This window comes from Rhinoderma darwinii, chromosome 10, assembly GCF_050947455.1.
Source record: "Rhinoderma darwinii isolate aRhiDar2 chromosome 10, aRhiDar2.hap1, whole genome shotgun sequence".
NCBI classification, from domain to species: Eukaryota; Metazoa; Chordata; class Amphibia; order Anura; family Rhinodermatidae; genus Rhinoderma; species Rhinoderma darwinii.
Window position 1 is genome coordinate 76,643,837 of NC_134696.1, and position 18,900 is coordinate 76,662,736.

The 18,900-nt window shown below is 45.9% G+C and overlaps 1 protein-coding gene across 1 annotated transcript in view; it reads right to left on the reverse strand.

The window, feature by feature from the left end:
• IZUMO2 (IZUMO family member 2) overlaps nt 1-18,900 on the reverse strand; it is a 103,216-nt gene that overhangs the window by 17,179 nt on the left and 67,137 nt on the right. The window contains exons 3-4 of the mRNA XM_075840825.1: nt 17,397-17,483; nt 733-753 (exon numbers count right to left, since the gene is read on the reverse strand). Coding sequence (XP_075696940.1) covers nt 733-753; nt 17,397-17,483 — 108 coding nt within the window. The remainder of the gene's footprint in view (nt 1-732; nt 754-17,396; nt 17,484-18,900) is intronic.

The window sequence follows — 18,900 nt, forward strand, 5'->3', positions numbered from 1 at the left end:
GGAAATAGATTGCACTGTGTTTAATGAGTCTATATAATATGTGAGTTTCACTTTTTTAATTGAATTACAGAAATAAGTTAACTTTTTGATGATATTCTAATTCATTGAGAAGGGCTAGTTTATATGCCTATTACTGACTTTACCTTCGAGCTATTTGCTGACCAACTCCCCATCTTATCTCAGGTGGGGTACAAAGGTCTGTAGTGAGGAAGAGTAGGAGGATTTGGGAGGGCAATTTTCTATCCAATACTTTTCTGTTTCTGCCTAGAGATTGTAAAGTGACTTGACTTTCTGAAATATATGTCACTATCCATTAGGGTATGTGCACATGATAACGACCATTACGTCTGAAATTACGGAGCTGTTTTCAAGAGAAAACAGCTCCGGCATTTCAGACGTAATTGCTCGTACTCGCGTTTTGCGAGGCGTCAATTACGGGCGTAATTTTGAGCTGTTCTTCATTGAATTCAATGAAAAACGGCTCAAATTACGTCCCAAGTAGTGGCCTGCACTTCTTTGACGAGGCAGTCATTTTACGCGTCGTCTTTTGACAGCGTATTTTGACAGACGTATTTTTAGACGTAAATCGAGGCAAAAAACGCCTAGTTTATGTCTGAAAATAGGTCGTGTGAACCCACACAGCTTATAAAGCAAATGCAATATACAGTAGTACATTCCATATTCTTCTTTTTAAGTCATTTATAAATTCAAAGGTAAAGCTAAAACACTCACCACATTCTGTGGGTGAACAAGCTGCAAAGGAAGAGAAAAATAATGGTAAATTACCGCAGTGCATCATGCTATATTATTTCTATGTGCATCACTGATTTCACTATATCTCAACTTTACATTATGGGAATTATATTAACTATGATTTTCTAAAGTACTCCCATTAGCCAAAATGCTACAGTCTGTAGCCTATGTCCCATAACCAAACTATAAACTGTAGCAAACAATCACAAACAAAAAGGGACAAACACAAATGCACAATGCTTAGATTGCTTCTGCCTGCAATGCAGTTTTGTGATGTATTAATCTTGGTATTTAAAAGGGCGAAAACTATTTAAATTGATTTACAGTTTCAGCAAATAAATGTTTTATTTGTGTAATAAGAAGTTAAGGGCCTTTTAGACCTGCCGATATTCGGCCGGTGCAGCGAGCGCCGATCAATGAGACATCGTTGATCGGCGCTCGCTTGCTCCTGTCATATGGAGCTATGGATGGGGACGAGCGGTCGTTATTCCAATCGCTCGTCCCCATGCTTTATTATCATGTTTACACAGGGAGATGTACTGCCAACAACTATAATATTTTACTTTTTTAAAACGATACGACCACCAGATGATCGAGCATTCGCTCGTTCATCTGCTGATCCCTGCCCTTTTTACACAGGACAATTATCGGCAACGAGCGTTATATGAACGCTCGTCTGCATGATAATCGCCCAGTGTAAAAGGGCCTTTAGAGAATTTCCAAATAAACTTCTCATAAATTTCTGCCTTAAAGTAATTTAAAACCTTCACTCTTTACATCCAGAGCATAAAAATCTGTCCTTATCATATGATGGACACACAGGGGCAGGGCTCGTTAGGGGACAGTTCTGATAACTGTCCTGTAACAAGCCATGCATCTGTGTATCCATCACTTGACCATGGCAGATTTAAATTTATGGCAAATAATGTTCCTATTGAATGACAGCAAGCAGAGATTTTGAAATCCATAATGAATTGAAATAGAAAGTATATTGTAAAATGAAATAACTTTTTATATTCAAAAGAATAGTATTTATGTGCTGAAACCATAATTCCCCTTTAAAGTGAAAAAAATAGCAATATTTAGTGTATTCATATTTTATTTAACCCCTTAATGACCGGGCCTGTTTGTACCTTAAAGAGGCTCTGTCACCAGATTTTGCAACCCCTATCTCCTATTGCAGCAGATCGGCGCTGCAATGGAGATAAGAGTAACAGTTTTGTTTTTTTTTTAAACGAGCATTTTTGGCCAAGTTATGACCATTTTTCTATTTATGTAAATGAGGCTTTCTAAAGTACAACTGGGCGTGTTTAAAGTTAAAGTACAACTGGGCGTGTATTGTGTTCGTTACATCTGGGCGTTTTTACTTCTTTTACTAGCTGGGCGTTGTGTATAGAAGTATCATCCACTTCTCTTCACAACGCCCAGCTTCTGGCAGTGCAGACACACAGCGTGTTCTCGAGAGATCACGCTGTCACGTCACTCACTTCCTGCCCCAGGTCCTGCATCGTGTCGGACGAGCGAGGACACATCGGCACCAGAGGCTACAGTTGATTCTGCAGCAGCATCAGCGTTTGCAGGTAAGTAGCTACATCGACTTACCTGCAAACGCCGATGCTGCTGCAGAATCAACTGTAGCCTCTGGTGCCGATGTGTCCTCGCTCGTCCGACACGATGCAGGACCTGGGGCAGGTAGTGGGTGACGTCACTGCGTGATCTCTCGAGAACACACTGTGTCTTTGCACTGCCAGAAGCTGGGCGTTGTGAAGAGAAGTGGATGATACTTCTATACACAACGCCCAGCTAGTAAAAGAAGTAAAAACGCCCAGATGTAACGAACACAATACACGCCCAGTTGTACTTTTACTTTAAACACGCCCAGTTGTACTTTAGAAAGCCTCATTTACATAAATAGAAAAATGGTCATAACTTGGCCAAAAATGCTCGTTTTAAAAAAAAACAAAACGTTACTCTTATCTCCATTGCAGCGCCGATCTGCTGCAATAGGAGATAGGGTTTGCAAAATCTGGTGACAGAGCCTCTTTAATGACCAAGCCAGATTTGACAAATCTGGTATGTCTGACTTTATCACAGAATAACTCTGTGAAAGTTTTGAATATCCAAGTAATTCTGACATTGTTTTTTCGTCACATGTTGTACTTTATTTTAGTGGTAAAAGTAGACTGATACAATTAGCGGAAATTAATAAAAAAATAGAAAAATGGAAGAAATTTTGTAAAAATTACCATTTTCCCCTATTTTTGACTGCAATATGTCACATATGTACACACATACTGTACAATTTTTTTAAATTAAATCTATATTTTCATCTCTTTACTCTATTTTGGCAGCACGTTTGAAAAAATAAAATACATTTTCAGCAATTTAGAGGACTTACAAATTGAATAATAATTTTATAAATTTTGAAGTACATTTTGTTTTCCTACACCAAGCCAGGATTTCAGAGGCTCATAGGTCTCAGAGTGATGGAAACCCCCACAAATGACCCCATTTAGAAAACTAGACCCCTTAAGGTATTTATCTAGGGGTATAGTAAGTATTTTGACCCCACAGTATTTTGATAAATGTAATACATAGCAGGTGAAAAAAATGTTTTACTTTTTTTCATAAAAGTATCAGTTTAAAGACCAATTTCTTTGTAAAGCGACCATGAGAATGAAGAAACACACCACAAAATCTATCACCCTGTTTCTCCTGTTTTCAAAAATACCCACATTGTGACCCTAATGCGCTGCCTGGACACACGACAGGGCCCAAAAGGAAGGGAGCAGCCGGAGGCTTTCAGGACTCATATTTTGCTTGAAAATGTTTTAGGCCCCACTGTACATTTGGAGAGGCTTTGAGCTGCCAGAACAATAGAAACTTCCCATAAACGACCCCATTTAGAAAACTAGACCCCATAAGGTATTTATTTAGGGGTATAGTAAGTATTTTGACCCCACAGTTTTTTGCTAAATTTAATGCATAACAGGTGGAAAAAAAAATTAGTTCACTTTTTTCATAAAAGTATCAGTTTGAAGACCGATTTCTTTGTAAAGCGAACATGAGAATGAAGAAACACACCACAAAATCTATCACCCTGTTTCTCCTGTTTTCAAAAATACCCACATTGTGCATTGTGGCCCTAATGCGCTGCCTGGACACACGGCAGGGCCCAAAAGTAAGGGAGCTCCCGGAGGCTTTCTGGACTCATATTTTGCTTGAAAATGTTTTAGGCCCCATTGTACATTTGGAGAGGCTTTGAGCTGCCAGAACAATAGAAACTCCCCATAAACAACCCCATTTAGAAAACTAGACCCCATATCGTAATTATTTTTGTGTATAGTAAGTATTTTGACCCCACAGTTTTTTGCTAAATTTAATGCATAACAGGTGAAAAAAAATAACAGGTTTTTCGCTAAAAATTAAAAAAATTAAAATCTACTTTTTTTTCTGAAACAACATAGAAATTTTTAATATTTACAAGGAATAACGAAGAAAATGCACCCCAACATTTGTAAAGCAATGTCTCCCGATTACGACAATACCCCATATGTGGTAATAAACTGCTATTTGGACCCACAGCAGGGCTCAGAAGGGAAGGAGCGCCATTTGGATTTCTGATTTTGCTGGAATGGTTTTCGGTGCCATGTCGCATTTGCAATGCACTGGAGGGACCAAAACAGTGGAAACCCACCAAAAGTGACCCCATTTTTGAAAAACCTTCAAGAAATGTTTCTAGGGGTATAGTGAGCATTTAGACCCCAAGGGTCTTTTGCAGAGTTTATTAAAATTAGGGCGCGAAAATTAATCGAATTTTTTTTTCCACTAAAATGTTTTCTCATTTTCACAAGGTATAAAGGAGGAAAAAAAACAACCATTCTTTATAAAGCAATTTCTCCCGAGTACGGAAATACCCCACATGTGGTAATACGTTTTTTCACTAGAAATGAATTAACCCTTTCAGGACTGATCCATTTTTTGCTTTCTTATTTAAGATTTTCACTCCCCGCTGTTATGGCAGGAAGGAGGGGAAGGGAACAAGTGAGCCCTAATCTACCCACCGCCCTGTCCCTGCCTACTTGCAACGACCCGCCCTAGGCAACGGGGTACAACTGGGCGGCGGTCCCTACGCTGACTAAGTGCAAGGGAATACAAACAGGGAACAAGCAAGGGAAGGGGCAGTAGCCCACGGAACACCGTGAGGAAACCAGAGTGGTGAACGAGCCAGTCAGGATCAGGATGTCACGAAGTATACGAACGCAGAGCACGGAGCAGGAAGCAAGCCGGGGGCAGAGCGAAGCAGGATAAGCGGAAGCTGTAGCAAGGCTGAAGCAAGGCAGAAGCAGGCTGGAGCAAGGCTGTAGCAGGGCCAGGAAACCAGGAAGAATCACAAGCAATGAGGAAGAGAAAACGGCAGGTATAAATGGACAGGGGGCGGAGCTAACTCCGACTGACCAGGCCGCGATAGGCTCTCCCACTCCTGAGCCTGCCACCCTGATTGGTGGGAGCCGGAGTCAGTCTAAGAGGTCCGGCCTCAGGTGTCGATTGATTAATCCTGGGAGTATCCACAGACGTAGTGCCTGGCAGATCCTTTACAGTACCCCCCCTTTTATGAGGGGCCACCGGACCCTTACTAAGAGGACCTGGTTTAGTGGGGAAGAGAAGGTGGAACCTCCTGACCAATACCCCAGCGTGAATATCTCGAGCAGGTACCCAAGTCCTCTCCTCCGGCCCGTATCCTCTCCAATGGACCAGGTACTTGAGGGAGCCCTGGATCATCCTACTGTCCACAATCTTGGCCACCTCGAATTCCACCCCCTCAGGGGTGAGAACGGGAACAGGAGATTTCCTCGAGGGGGACCAGGACGGGGAGCAGCGTTTAAGGAGGGAGGCATGAAAGACGTCGTGTATGCGAAAGGATGGGGGCAGCTCCAGACGGAAGGATACAGGGTTGAGGACTTCAATGACCTTATAAGGCCCAATAAATGGGGGAGCAAACTTCCTGGACGGGACCTTAAGGCGCAAGTTCCTAGACGACAACCACACCAGATCCCCGACGACAAACCGGGGGTTAGCAGAACGTCTTCTATCAGCCTGAATCTTTTGTACGCTCTGGGACGCCTCTAGGTTCTTCTGAACCTGGGCCCAGACTGTGCACAGTTCCCGATGAACGTCCTCTACCTCGGGATTATTGGAACTACCAGGAGAAACGGAGGAGAACCGTGGATTAAACCCGAAATTACAGAAAAACGGGGAGACCCCTGACGAGTTACTGACCCGGTTATTCAGGGAAAATTCGGCGAGGGGAATGAATGAGACCCAATCAAATTGACAGTCAGAGATGAAACACCTTAAATATTGTTCCAGGGATTGATTAGTCCTCTCCGTTTGGCCATTAGTTTCGGGATGGAAGGCGGAGGAGAAGGACAGATCAATCTCCAACTTTTTACAAAAGGCTCTCCAAAATAAAGAAACAAATTGTACCCCTCTGTCAGAAACGATATTGACTGGGACCCCATGGAGACGCAGAATGTGTTTAACAAACAAAGAAGCTAACGTCTTGGCGTTAGGTCGTTTCTTAAGGGGCACAAAGTGGCACATCTTGCTGAAGCGGTCTACTACCACCCACACCACCGACTTGCCTTGAGACGGAGGCAAATCGGTGATAAAATCCATGGAGATATGGGTCCAAGGTCTCTGGGGAATGGGCAAAGAACGTAGTAAGCCCGCAGGTCGGGACCTAGGGGTCTTGGACCTAGCACAAACCTCACAAGCGGCGACGTAAGCCCTAACGTCTTTAGGCAACCCAGGCCACCAATAGTTTCTGGTAATGAGGTGTTTGGTACCCAAGATGCCAGGATGACCAGATAGTGCGGAGTCATGGTTTTCCCTAAGTACCCTTAGCCGGTATTGCAGGGGGACAAACAGCTTGTCCCCAGGGAGGTTCCCGGGAGCTGAACCTTGATCAGCCGCAATGTCAGAGACTAAATCAGAATCAGTGGCAGAAACGATTATACCAGGGGGTAAAATACAAGCAGGATCCTTCTCCGAATGAGGATTGGCCATGAAACTACATGACAGTGCATCAGCCTTAATATTTTTGGACCCAGCCCTATAGGTAATCAAGAAGTTAAATCTGGTAAAAAATAGCGCCCATCGACCTTGTCTCGGATTAAGCCTCCGGGCAGATTCTAGGAAAACCAGATTCTTGTGGTCAGTAAGGACCGTTACCTGGTGTCTGGCCCCCTCCAGGAAGTGACGCCACTCTTCAAAAGCCCATTTAATGGCTAAAAGTTCGCGGTTGCCAATATCATAGTTACTCTCCGTGGGCGAAAACTTCCTAGAGAAGTAAGCACAGGGGCGGAGATGGGTGAGGGACCTGGTACCCTGGGACAAGACGGCCCCCACTCCCACCTCGGACGCGTCAACCTCCACGATAAATGGCTCCCTTTGGTTGGGCTGAACCAGCACGGGGGCCGAGATAAAGCACTTCTTGAGGGTCTCAAAAGCCTGGACGGCCTCAGGAGGCCAGTGGAGGACATCAGCACCCTTGCGAGTGAGGTCCGTAAGAGGCTTAGCGACGACCGAGAAGTTGGCAATAAATCTCCTGTAATAGTTAGCGAACCCCAAAAAACACTGTAGCGCCTTCAGGGAGGCAGGTTGGACCCATTCCGCCACAGCCTGAACCTTGGCAGGGTCCATGCGGAATTCATGAGGAGTGAGGATTTGACCCAAAAATGGTATCTCCTGTACCCCAAACACACATTTTTCGGTTTTCGCAAACAGATTATTTTCCCGGAGGACCTCGAGCACCTTCCTGACATGCTCCACGTGGGAGGACCAGTCCTTGGAAAACACCAGTATGTCATCAAGGTACACTACAAGAAAATTTCCCAGGTAATCTCTCAGAATTTCATTAATAAAATTCTGGAAGACAGCAGGGGCATTACACAAACCAAAGGGCATGACCAGGTATTCAAAATGACCTTCGGGCGTGTTGAACGCAGTCTTCCACTCATCCCCCTCTTTGATGCAGATAAGGTTATACGCCCCCCGTAGATCAAACTTAGAGAACCATTGGGCCCCCTGAACCTGATTAAAAAGATCCGGAATCAAAGGAAGGGGATACTGGTTCCTTACTGTGACCTTATTCAAGTTACGATAGTCAATGCACGGCCTAAGACCACCATCCTTCTTCCCCATGAAGAAGAAGCCAGCACCTACAGGAGAAGTCCAGGGGCGAATGAAACCCTTGGCCAGGCATTCTTGGATATATTCCCTCATGGCTTCACGTTCAGGACATGAAAGATTAAATATCCTACCCTTAGGAAGCTTAGCACCTGGTACCAAATCGATGGCGCAATCGTAATCTCTATGAGGGGGCAACACCTCGGAGGCCTCCTTAGAGAAAACATCAGCGAAGTCCTGAACAAACTCAGGTAGCGTGTTTACCTCCTCACGGGGAGAGATAGAGTTAACCGAAAGACATGACGTCAGGCATTCACTACCCCATTTGGTGAGATCCCCAGTATTCCAATCAAACGTGGGATTATGCAACTGCAACCAGGGAAGACCTAATACCAGATCGGACGATAATCCCTGCATCAACAGTACAGAGCACTGTTCCAAATGCATGGAGCCAACAAGGAGTTCAAAAACAGGAGTATGCTGAGTAAAATAACCATTAGCAAGAGGAGTGGAGTCGATACCCACTATCGGGACAGGATAAGGCAAATCAATAAAAGGCATTTTTAGAGACATAGCAAATTCCACAGACATGATATTAGCAGATGAGCCTGAATCCACGAAGGCACTGCCGGTGGCAGACCGACCAGCAAACGAGACCTGAAAGGGAAGCAAAATTTTATTGCGTTTCATATTAACAGGAAATAACTGTGCGCCCAAGTGACCTCCCCGATGATCACTTAGGCGCAGAAGTTTTCCGGCTGCTTATTCTTGCGCCTGGGACAGGTGTTCAGTTGATGCTTGTCATCCCCACAATAGAAACAGAGACCATTCTTCCTGCGGAACTCTCTACGTTGTCGAGGGGACACGGAGGCCCCGAGTTGCATAGGTACCTCCGAGTCTTCCGTGGAAGAGCGAGGAGACGGGACCTCGGGGGGAATCGCAGGGAAGTCAGAGGGGAAAACACTGCAACGTTCAAGCTGTCGTTCGCTGAGACGTCGGTCAAGTCGTACTGCTAAGGCCATAACCTGGTCTAGGGAGTCAGAAGAGGGGTAGCTAACAAGCAGATCCTTCAGGGCGTTAGATAAGCCTAACCTAAACTGGCACCTTAGGGCAGGGTCATTCCACCGAGAAGCTACGCACCACTTTCTAAAGTCAGAACAGTATTCCTCAACAGGTCTCCTACCCTGACGTAAGGTCACCAGCTGACTCTCGGCTAAGGCAGTCCTGTCAGTCTCGTCGTAAATGAGTCCGAGGGCAGAGAAAAAACGATCAACGGAGGAAAGTTCAGGGGCGTCAGGAGCCAAGGAGAAGGCCCACTCTTGGGGCACTTCCTGGAGTCGGGATATAATGATTCCCACCCGCTGGTTCTCGGAACATGAGGAGTGAGGTTTTAGACGGAAGTAAAGTCTGCAACTCTCCCGAAAGGAGAGAAAAGTCTTATGGTCCCCTGAGAACCGGTCAGGTAACTTGAGGTCAGGTTCTAGAGGTGAGGCGAGGGGTACTACTATGGCAGCGTCAGGCTGGTTGACCCTCTGAGCCAGGGCCTGGACCTGTAGGGAGAGGCCCTGCATCTGCTGGGTCAGGGTCTCAAGGGGGTCCATGATAGCGTAGAAGAAAGGGTAGACTAGGTATAGGCTTGTGATTATGTTATGGCAGGAAGGAGGGGAAGGGAACAAGTGAGCCCTAATCTACCCACCGCCCTGTCCCTGCCTACTTGCAACGACCCGCCCTAGGCGACGGGGTACAACTGGGCGGGGGTCCCTACGCTGACTAAGTGCAAGGGAATACAAACAGGGAACAAGCAAGGGAAGGGGCAGTAGCCCACGGAATACCGTGAGGAAACCAGAGTGGTGAACGAGCCAGTCAGGATCAGGATGTCACGAAGTATACGAACGCAGAGCACGGAGCAGGAAGCAAGCCGGGGGCAGAGCGAAGCAGGATAAGCGGAAGCTGTAGCAAGGCTGAAGCAAGGCAGAAGCAGGCTGGAGCAAGGCTGTAGCAGGGCCAGGAAACCAGGAAGAATCACGAGCAATGAGGAAGAGAAAACGGCAGGTATAAATGGACAGGGGGCGGAGCTAACTCCGACTGACCAGGCCGCGATAGGCTCTCCCACTCCTGAGCCTGCCACCCTGATTGGTGGGAGCCGGAGTCAGTCTAAGAGGTCCGGCCTCAGGTGTCGATTGATTAATCCTGGGAGTATCCACAGACGTAGTGCCTGGCAGATCCTTTACAGTACCTCCACTTTTATGAGGGGCCACCGGACCCTTACTAAAGAGGACCTGGTTTAGTGGGGAAGAGAAGGTGGAACCTCCTGACCAATACCCCAGCGTGAACATCTCGAGCAGGTACCCAAGTCCTCTCCTCCGGCCGTATCATCTCCAATGGACCAGGTACTGGAGGGAGCCCTGGATCATCCTACTGTCCACAATCTTGGCCACCTCGAATTCCACCCCCTCAGGGGTCAGAACGGGAACAGGAGATTTCCTCGAGGGGGACCAGGATGGGGAGCAGCGTTTAAGGAGGGAGGCATGAAAGACGTCGTGTATGCGAAAGGATGGGGGCAGCTCCAGACGGAAGGATACAGGGTTGAGGACTTCAATGACCTTATAAGGCCCAATAAATCGGGGAGCAAACTTCCTGGACGGGACCTTAAGGCGCAAGTTCCTAGACGACAACCACACCAGATCCCCGACGACAAACTGGGGGTTAGCAGAACGTCTTCTATCAGCCTGAATCTTTTGTACGCTCTGGGACGCCTCTAGGTTCTTCTGAACCTGGGCCCAGAATGTGCACAGTTCCCGATGAACGTCCTCTACCTCGGGATTATTGGAACTACCAGGAGAAACGGAGGAGAACCGTGGATTAAACCCGAAATTACAGAAAAACGGGGAGACCCCTGACGAGTTACTGACCCGGTTATTCAGGGAAAATTCGGCGAGGGGAATGAATGAGACCCAATCAAATTGACAGTCAGAGATGAAACACCTTAAATATTGTTCCAGGGATTGATTAGTCCTCTCCGTTTGGCCATTAGTTTCGGGATGGAAGGCGGAGGAGAAGGACAGATCAATCTCCAACTTTTTACAAAAGGCTCTCCAAAATAAAGAAACAAATTGTACCCCTCTGTCAGAAACGATATTGACTGGGACCCCATGGAGACGCAGAATGTGTTTAACAAACAAAGAAGCTAAAGTCTTGGCGTTAGGTCGTTTCTTAAGGGGCACAAAGTGGCACATCTTGCTGAAGCGGTCTACTACCACCCACACCACCGACTTGCCTTGAGACGGAGGCAAATCCGTGATAAAATCCATGGAGATATGGGTCCAAGGTCTCTGGGGAATGGGCAAAGAACGTAGTAAGCCCGCAGGTCGGGACCTAGGGGTCTTGGACCTAGCACAAACCTCACAAGCGGCGACGTAAGCCCTAACGTCTTTAGGCAACCCAGGCCACCAATAGTTTCTGGTAATGAGGTGTTTGGTACCCAAGATGCCAGGATGACCAGATAGCGCGGAGTCATGGTTTTCCCTAAGTACCCTTAGCCGGTATTGCAGGGGGACAAACAGCTTGTCCCCAGGGAGGTTCCCGGGAGCTGAACCTTGATCAGCCGCAATGTCAGAAACTAAATCAGAATCAGTGGCAGAAACGATTATACCAGGGGGTAAAATACAAGCAGGATCCTTCTCCGAATGAGGATTGGCCATGAAACTACGTGACAGTGCATCAGCCTTAATATTTTTGGACCCAGCCCTATAGGTAACCAAGAAGTTAAATCTGGTAAAAAATAGCGCCCATCGACCTTGTCTCGGATTAAGCCTCCGGGCAGATTCTAGGAAAACCAGATTCTTGTGGTCAGTAAGGACCGTTACCTGGTGTCTGGCCCCCTCCAGGAAGTGACTCCACTCTTCAAAAGCCCATTTAATGGCTAAAAGTTCGCGGTTGCCAATATCATAGTTACTCTCCGTGGGCGAAAACTTCCTAGAGAAGTAAGCACAGGGGCGGAGATGGGTGAGGGACCTGGTACCCTGGGACAAGACGGCCCCCACTCCCACCTCGGACGCGTCAACCTCCACGATAAATGGCTCCCTTTAGTTGGGCTGAACCAGCACGGGGGCCGAGATAAAGCACTTCTTGAGGGTCTCAAAAGCCTGGACGGCCTCAGGAGGCCAGTGGAGGACATCAGCACCCTTGCGAGTGAGGTCCGTAAGAGGCTTAGCGACGACCGAGAAGTTGGCAATAAATCTCCTGTAATAGTTAGCGAACCCCAAAAAACACTGTAGCGCCTTCAGGGAGGCAGGTTGGACCCATTCCGCCACAGCCTGAACCTTGGCAGGGTCCATGCGGAATTCATGAGGAGTGAGGATTTGACCCAAAAATGGTATCTCCTGTACCCCAAACACATTTTTCGGTTTTCGCAAACAGATTATTTTCCCGGAGGACCTCGAGCACCTTCCTGACATGCTCCACGTGGGAGGACCAGTCCTTGGAAAACACCAGTATGTCATCAAGGTACACTACAAGAAAATTTCCCAGGTAATCTCTCAGAATTTCATTAAAAAAATTCTGGAAGACAGCAGGGGCATTACACAAACCAAAGGGCATGATCAGGTATTCAAAATGACCTTCGGGCGTGTTGAACGCAGTCTTCCACTCATCCCCCTCTTTGATGCGGATAAGGTTATACGCCCCCCGTAGATCAAACTTAGAGAACCATTGGGCCCCCTGAACCTGATTAAAAAGATCCGGAATCAAAGGAAGGGGATACTGGTTCCTTACTGTGACCTTATTCAAGTTACAATAGTCAATGCACGGCCTAAGACCACCATCCTTCTTCCCCACGAAGAAGAAGCCAGCACCTACAGGAGAAGTCCAGGGGCGAATGCAACCCTTGGCCAGGCATTCTTGGATATATTCCCTCATGGCTTCACGTTCAGGACATGAAAGATTAAATATCCTACCCTTAGGAAGCTTAGCACCTGGTACCAAATCGATGGCGCAATCGTAATCTCTATGAGGGGGCAACACCTCGGAGGCCTCCTTAGAGAAAACATCAGCGAAGTCCTGAACAAACTCAGGTAGCGTGTTTACCTCCTCACGGGAGAGATAGAGTTAACCGAAAGACATGACGTCAGGCATTCACTACCCCATTTGGTGAGATCCCCAGTATTCCAATCAAACGTGGGATTATGCAACTGCAACCAGGGAAGACCTAATACCAGATCGGACGATAATCCCTGCATCAACAGTACAGAGCACTGCTCCAAATGCATGGAGCCAACAAGGAGTTCAAAAACAGGAGTATGCTGAGTAAAATAACCATTAGCAAGAGGAGTGGAGTCGATACCCACTATCGGGACAGGATAAGGCAAATCAATAAAAGGCATTTTTAGAGACATAGCAAATTCCACAGACATGATATTAGCAGATGAGCCTGAATCCACGAAGGCACTGCCGGTGGCAGACCGACCAGCAAACGAGACCTGAAAGGGAAGCAAAATTTTATTGCGTTTCATATTAACAGGAAATAACTGTGCGCCCAAGTGACCTCCCCGATGATCACTTAGGCGCGGAAGTTTTCCGGCTGCTTATTCTTGCGCCTGGGACAGGTGTTCAGTTGATGCTTGTCATCCCCACAATAGAAACAGAGACCATTCTTCCTGCGGAACTCTCTACGTTGTCGAGGGGACACGGAGGACCCGAGTTGCATAGGTACCTCCGAGTCTTCCGTGGCAGAGCGAGGAGACGGGACCTCGGGGGGAATCGCAGGGAAGTCAGAGGGGAAAACACTGCAACGTTCAAGCTGTCGTTCCCTGAGACGTCGGTCAAGTCGTACTGCTAAGGCCATAACCTGGTCTAGGGAGCCAGAAGAGGGGTAGCTAACAAGCAGATCCTTCAGGGCGTTAGATAAGCCTAACCTAAACTGGCACCTTAGGGCAGGGTCATTCCACCGAGAAGCTACGCACCACTTTCTAAAGTCAGAAAAGTATTCCTCAACAGGTCTCCTACCCTGACGTAAGGTCACCAGCTGACTCTCGGCTAAGGCAGTCCTGTCAGTCTCGTCGTAAATGAGTCCGAGGGCAGAGAAAAAACGATCAACGGAGGAAAGTTCAGGGGCGTCAGGAGCCAAGGAGAAGGCCCACTCTTAGGGCACTTCCTGGAGTCGGGATATAATGATTCCCACCCGCTGGTTCTCGGAACCTGAGGAGTGAGGTTTTAGACGGAAGTAAAGTCTGCAACTCTCCCGAAAGGAGAGAAAAGTCTTACGGTCCCCTGAGAACCGGTAAGGTAACTTGAGGTCAGGTTCTAGAGGTGAGGCGAGGGGTACTACTATGGCAGCGTCAGGCTGGTTGACCCTCTGAGCCAGGGCCTGGACCTGTAGGGAGAGGCCCTGCATCTGCTGGGTCAGGGTCTCAAGGGGGTCCATGATAGCGTAGAAGAAAGGGTAGACTAGGTATAGGCTTGTGATTATGTTATGGCAGGAAGGAGGGGAAGGGAACAAGTGAGCCCTAATCTACCCACCGCCCTGTCCCTGCCTACTTGCAACGACCCGCCCTAGGCGACGGGGTACAACTGGGCGGCGGTCCCTACGCTGACTAAGTGCAAGGGAATACAAACAGGGAACAAGCAAGGGAAGGGGCAGTAGCCCACGGAACACCGTGAGGAAACCAGAGTGGTGAACGAGCCAGTCAGGATCAGGATGTCACGAAGTATACGAACGCAGAGCATGGAGCAGGAAGCAAGCCGGGGGCAGAGCGAAGCAGGATAAGCGGAAGCTGTAGCAAGGCTGAAGCAAGGCAGAAGCAGGCTGGAGCAAGGCTGTAGCAGGGCCAGGAAACCAGGAAGAATCACAAGCAATGAGGAAGAGAAAACGGCAGGTATAAATGGACAGGGGGCGGAGCTAACTCCGACTGACCAGGCCGCGATAGGCTCTCCCACTCCTGAGCCTGCCACCCTGATTGGTGGGAGCCGGAGTCAGTCTAAGAGGTCCGGCCTCAGGTGTCGATTGATTAATCCTGGGAGTATCCACAAACATAGTGCCTGGCAGATCCTTTACACCCGCTTTCCAAGAGTCATAACTTTTTTATTTTTTCCATCAATAGAGTGGTGTGAGGGCTTATTTCTTGCGGGAGGAGCTGCAGTTTTTATTGATACCATTTTTTGGTACATAAAAAGTGATTAAAAAGTTGTATTACATTTTATTTTTTAGGGCTACGGTGACAAAAAAAAAAACAGCGATTTTGGCGGTTTCAATTATTAAATTTTTTTTAAGGTGTTCACTGTGCAAATTAAATAATGGTATATTGTAATAGTTCTGACTTTTACGGACGTAGCAATACCAATTTTGTTCATTTTTTTTACATTACTTTAGAAGAAAAATGGGAAAAGGTGGGTTTTTTTTTAAACTTAAAAAAAAAAAAATTCTCACTACTAATAACTATAATTCTTCAACACATTTTATTAATCAATCCCCTTAGGGGACTTGATCCAGCGATCATTGGATCACTGGTACAATACACTGCAATACTAATGTATTGCAGTATATTGTTATTCTTACAGGCTTTCTGTAACAGAGCGATCGCTGTACCTGTCCGTTAGTCCCGGGTGTCAGCTGTAATACACAGCGTATGGAGCGTGCACAGCATGTGAGCCGGTCCATACATACACCGCCGCACCATGACGGGCAATTAAGTCATAGTGCGCAAAGGGGTTAGTGCACAGCTAACAGCACTGATATGCCATTTTAGTGCATAATATGTTGTGCCCAGTTTGTGCCACAGAAGACAAATACCTCATAAAACGTTAAGCGGGTTCTCTCGGGTATGGCGATGCCATATGTGTGGGCGCAAACTGCTGCTTGGGCACACTGCAGGGCTCAGAAGGAAGGGAGTGCCATTTTGCTTTTGGAGCGCAGATTTTGCTTGGTAGTAGTTTTGTTTGGGGTTTTACTAGTATTTCAGTTTATAATATGTGGGTATGTGTAATTTGTGCGGAGTACATCAGGGCATAATAAGAGGGTATAATAATGGGGTAAATAAATAATAATTCATAGATGTGTGGCCTGTGTCACACTGATAAATGGCGCCCGATCTTATCCGCTTTTGGAACACTCTGCACATTTTGCATCGCCATATTCTGAGAGACAGAACTTTTTTCTTTTTTCACCACCGAAGCCGTGTGAGGGCTTATTTGTTGCGGGACAATCTGTCGTTTTCATTGGTACCATTTTGGGGTACATGCGATTTTTTTTTTGATCATTTTTTATTCAATTTCTTTGCAATCCTGACCAAAAAACAGGAATTCTGACACCGTTTTTTAGGTTTTCTTTTTGCGGCGCTCACCGTACGCTATAAATGACATTTTTACTTTATTCTACGGGTTGGTACGATTACGGCAATACCATATGTATATAGGTTTGGTCCTTTTTTTTTGCGTTTGCACAATAAAATCACTTATTTATAAAAAAAAATATTTTCTGTGTCACCATATTCTGAGAGTCATAATTTTTTTTATTTTTTAGTCAAAAAAGCTGTGTAATGGCTTGTTTTTTGCGGGACGAATTTAAGTTTTTATTTGTACTATTTTTGGGTGGTGACCAAAAAAATTGCGATTCTGTCGTCGTTTTTATTGATTTTTTTGGGGGTGTTCATCGTGCGGGAAAAATAACATTACAGCTTTATATTTGGGGTCGTTACGAACGCGGTGATGCCAAATATGTGTACTTTTTTAACGTGTTCATTTTTTTCTATAATAAAAGTCTTATTATAGGGAAAAAAAGCATTTTGTGTTTATATAACTTCTAACTTTTATTTTTACACTTTTTTAAAAACATTTTTATTACTTTTTTATAGTTTTTTTTACTTGTCCCACTAGGGGACATTTAGACTTGCAGCTTTGATAGCTGCTAGAGTACATTACGCTACAAACGTAGTGTAATGTACTCTGTCATTGTGACGTAACTGTCACTCTGAAAGGAAGTCGAGGAGGACCGGCCGGAGGCTGTTCCTCCAAGGCTTCCGTACATGGCAACCCGGAGGTCATTGTCTGACCTCCGATTGCCATGACAAGCATCGGTAGCCCCCACGATCACTTCGTGGGGGCTGCCGATGTGTTTCAAACCACTTAAATGCGGCGACGGCAATCCGTCGCTGCACTTAAAGGGTTAATTGCCGAAAGAAGCGGCGATGGTCCGCTGTCCGGCGAGACTGATGTGACAGCTGTGACAGCTGTCAGTTTGAAATACTGACGAAAATGAATGTCATGGTGCTGGAACTAGCAGCCGACTATGACATTCATTTTCGTCATTGGTCGTGAAAGGGCTAAGCAGCAAAAAGAGGGCCAAAGTATGGCCCATACATTTCCCCTAATAATTCCCACCACTATGTGTCTACAGAGGTAGATATTTCCTTTCATATCACTACCTGTGCTCATGTTATTTCTAGAAGTATGTATGATACCTTTATCACGGTAAATCTTAAGACCATATTTGAATTTCATTGTCGTTTCGTTTCGAAAATTCACCAAAGCATCCAGAAATTCTTCATCTAAAAAAAGAGAAAAGGCCCAGGAATGATTCGTTTACATTAAGTAAACATAAACACTTAAATCTTATTGTTTAAATATTTAATATACTACATTACATTATTTCATTAATTATTTCTGCATGTTATGTTAAGCAAGGATGAATGCTTATTTCTTAAAGGGACACTCAGGCCAAAACTAAACTTTCCCACGTGTACCATTATAGTATTTCATGTGTCAGTTAGTGATAGGTTGAAGAGATGGGTAAGGGCCAATGGTGGATCATCATAGGGTGTTTTTGGCGGGGCCCGAGGCTCCCGAGGGGACCATGTCCGCCCAAAGTACAATTCGTTTTGTCGCGGCAAAAACCGTGAGGAAACTGCATTGTCTATGTCCTGCAAAAGGACCTTTAGACATAAGGTCACATGACCTCATCTCTGAAGTTCTTACTACTGTTTAGAGACATACTGGTCACATGACCGCAGGTCCATGAGAAGCAGCAAGACTCCACAGAGAAGACTGAGATGAGCTGCTATGTAAGTATAAGGGGATGGATTTGTTTAAGGGGTCTGTATTTAGGGGTCTGGTGTGGGGACTGTATTTAGGGGGTCTGGTTTGGGTACTGTATTCAGGGGGTCTGGTCTGTATTTAGGAAGTTTGGGGTCTGTATTAGTTTAACCCCATCCCACCGCAGCCCTTTTTCAGATTTTTATTTTCGTTTTTCCCTCATCACATTCCAAAAGCCATAACTTCTTTATTTTTTGCGGGATAAGCTGTAGTTTTTAATAATACAATTTTGGTGTACATGCAACGTTTTGATCACCTTTTTATTTCATTTTTTGTGGGAGATGAGGTGACCAAAAAAATAGAGATTCTGGCGTTTACAATTTTATTTTTTTACGGCGTTCACCGTGCGGGTTAAATAATGATATATAGTAATAGTTCATATTTTTACGGACGCAGCTATACCAATTATGTTTATTTTTTTTACTATGCACTAGGGGGAAAATGGGAAAAGGGTTTTTTCTTTAACTTTTAAATGTTTTATTTTTTTTACATTAAAAAAAACCAACTTTATTTAACTCATTTTTACTTTTTTTATTAGTCCCTCTAGGGGACTTCAACCAGCGATCGTTAGATCGCTTGCACGATATACTGAAATACTAAGCCCGGAGGCAGGGATTAATAGGTGCACAAAGATGGCGGACCTGGGGGCCTTCATTAGGCCCCCAGGCAATCATAGCAACCATCGCCCCCCCCGTGATTGCGTTGCGAGGGGCGCGATGAGCTGTTAGAGGGGGTTGCCCCCTCTTTCTAACGATTTAAATGCTGTGGTCGCTATTGACCGCAGCATTTAATGAGTTAAACGAGCGGGATCGCGCTCGAGCGCAATGCTGCTCGTTACTCTGAAGTGTCGGCTGTAACAAGCGGCACCAGCAT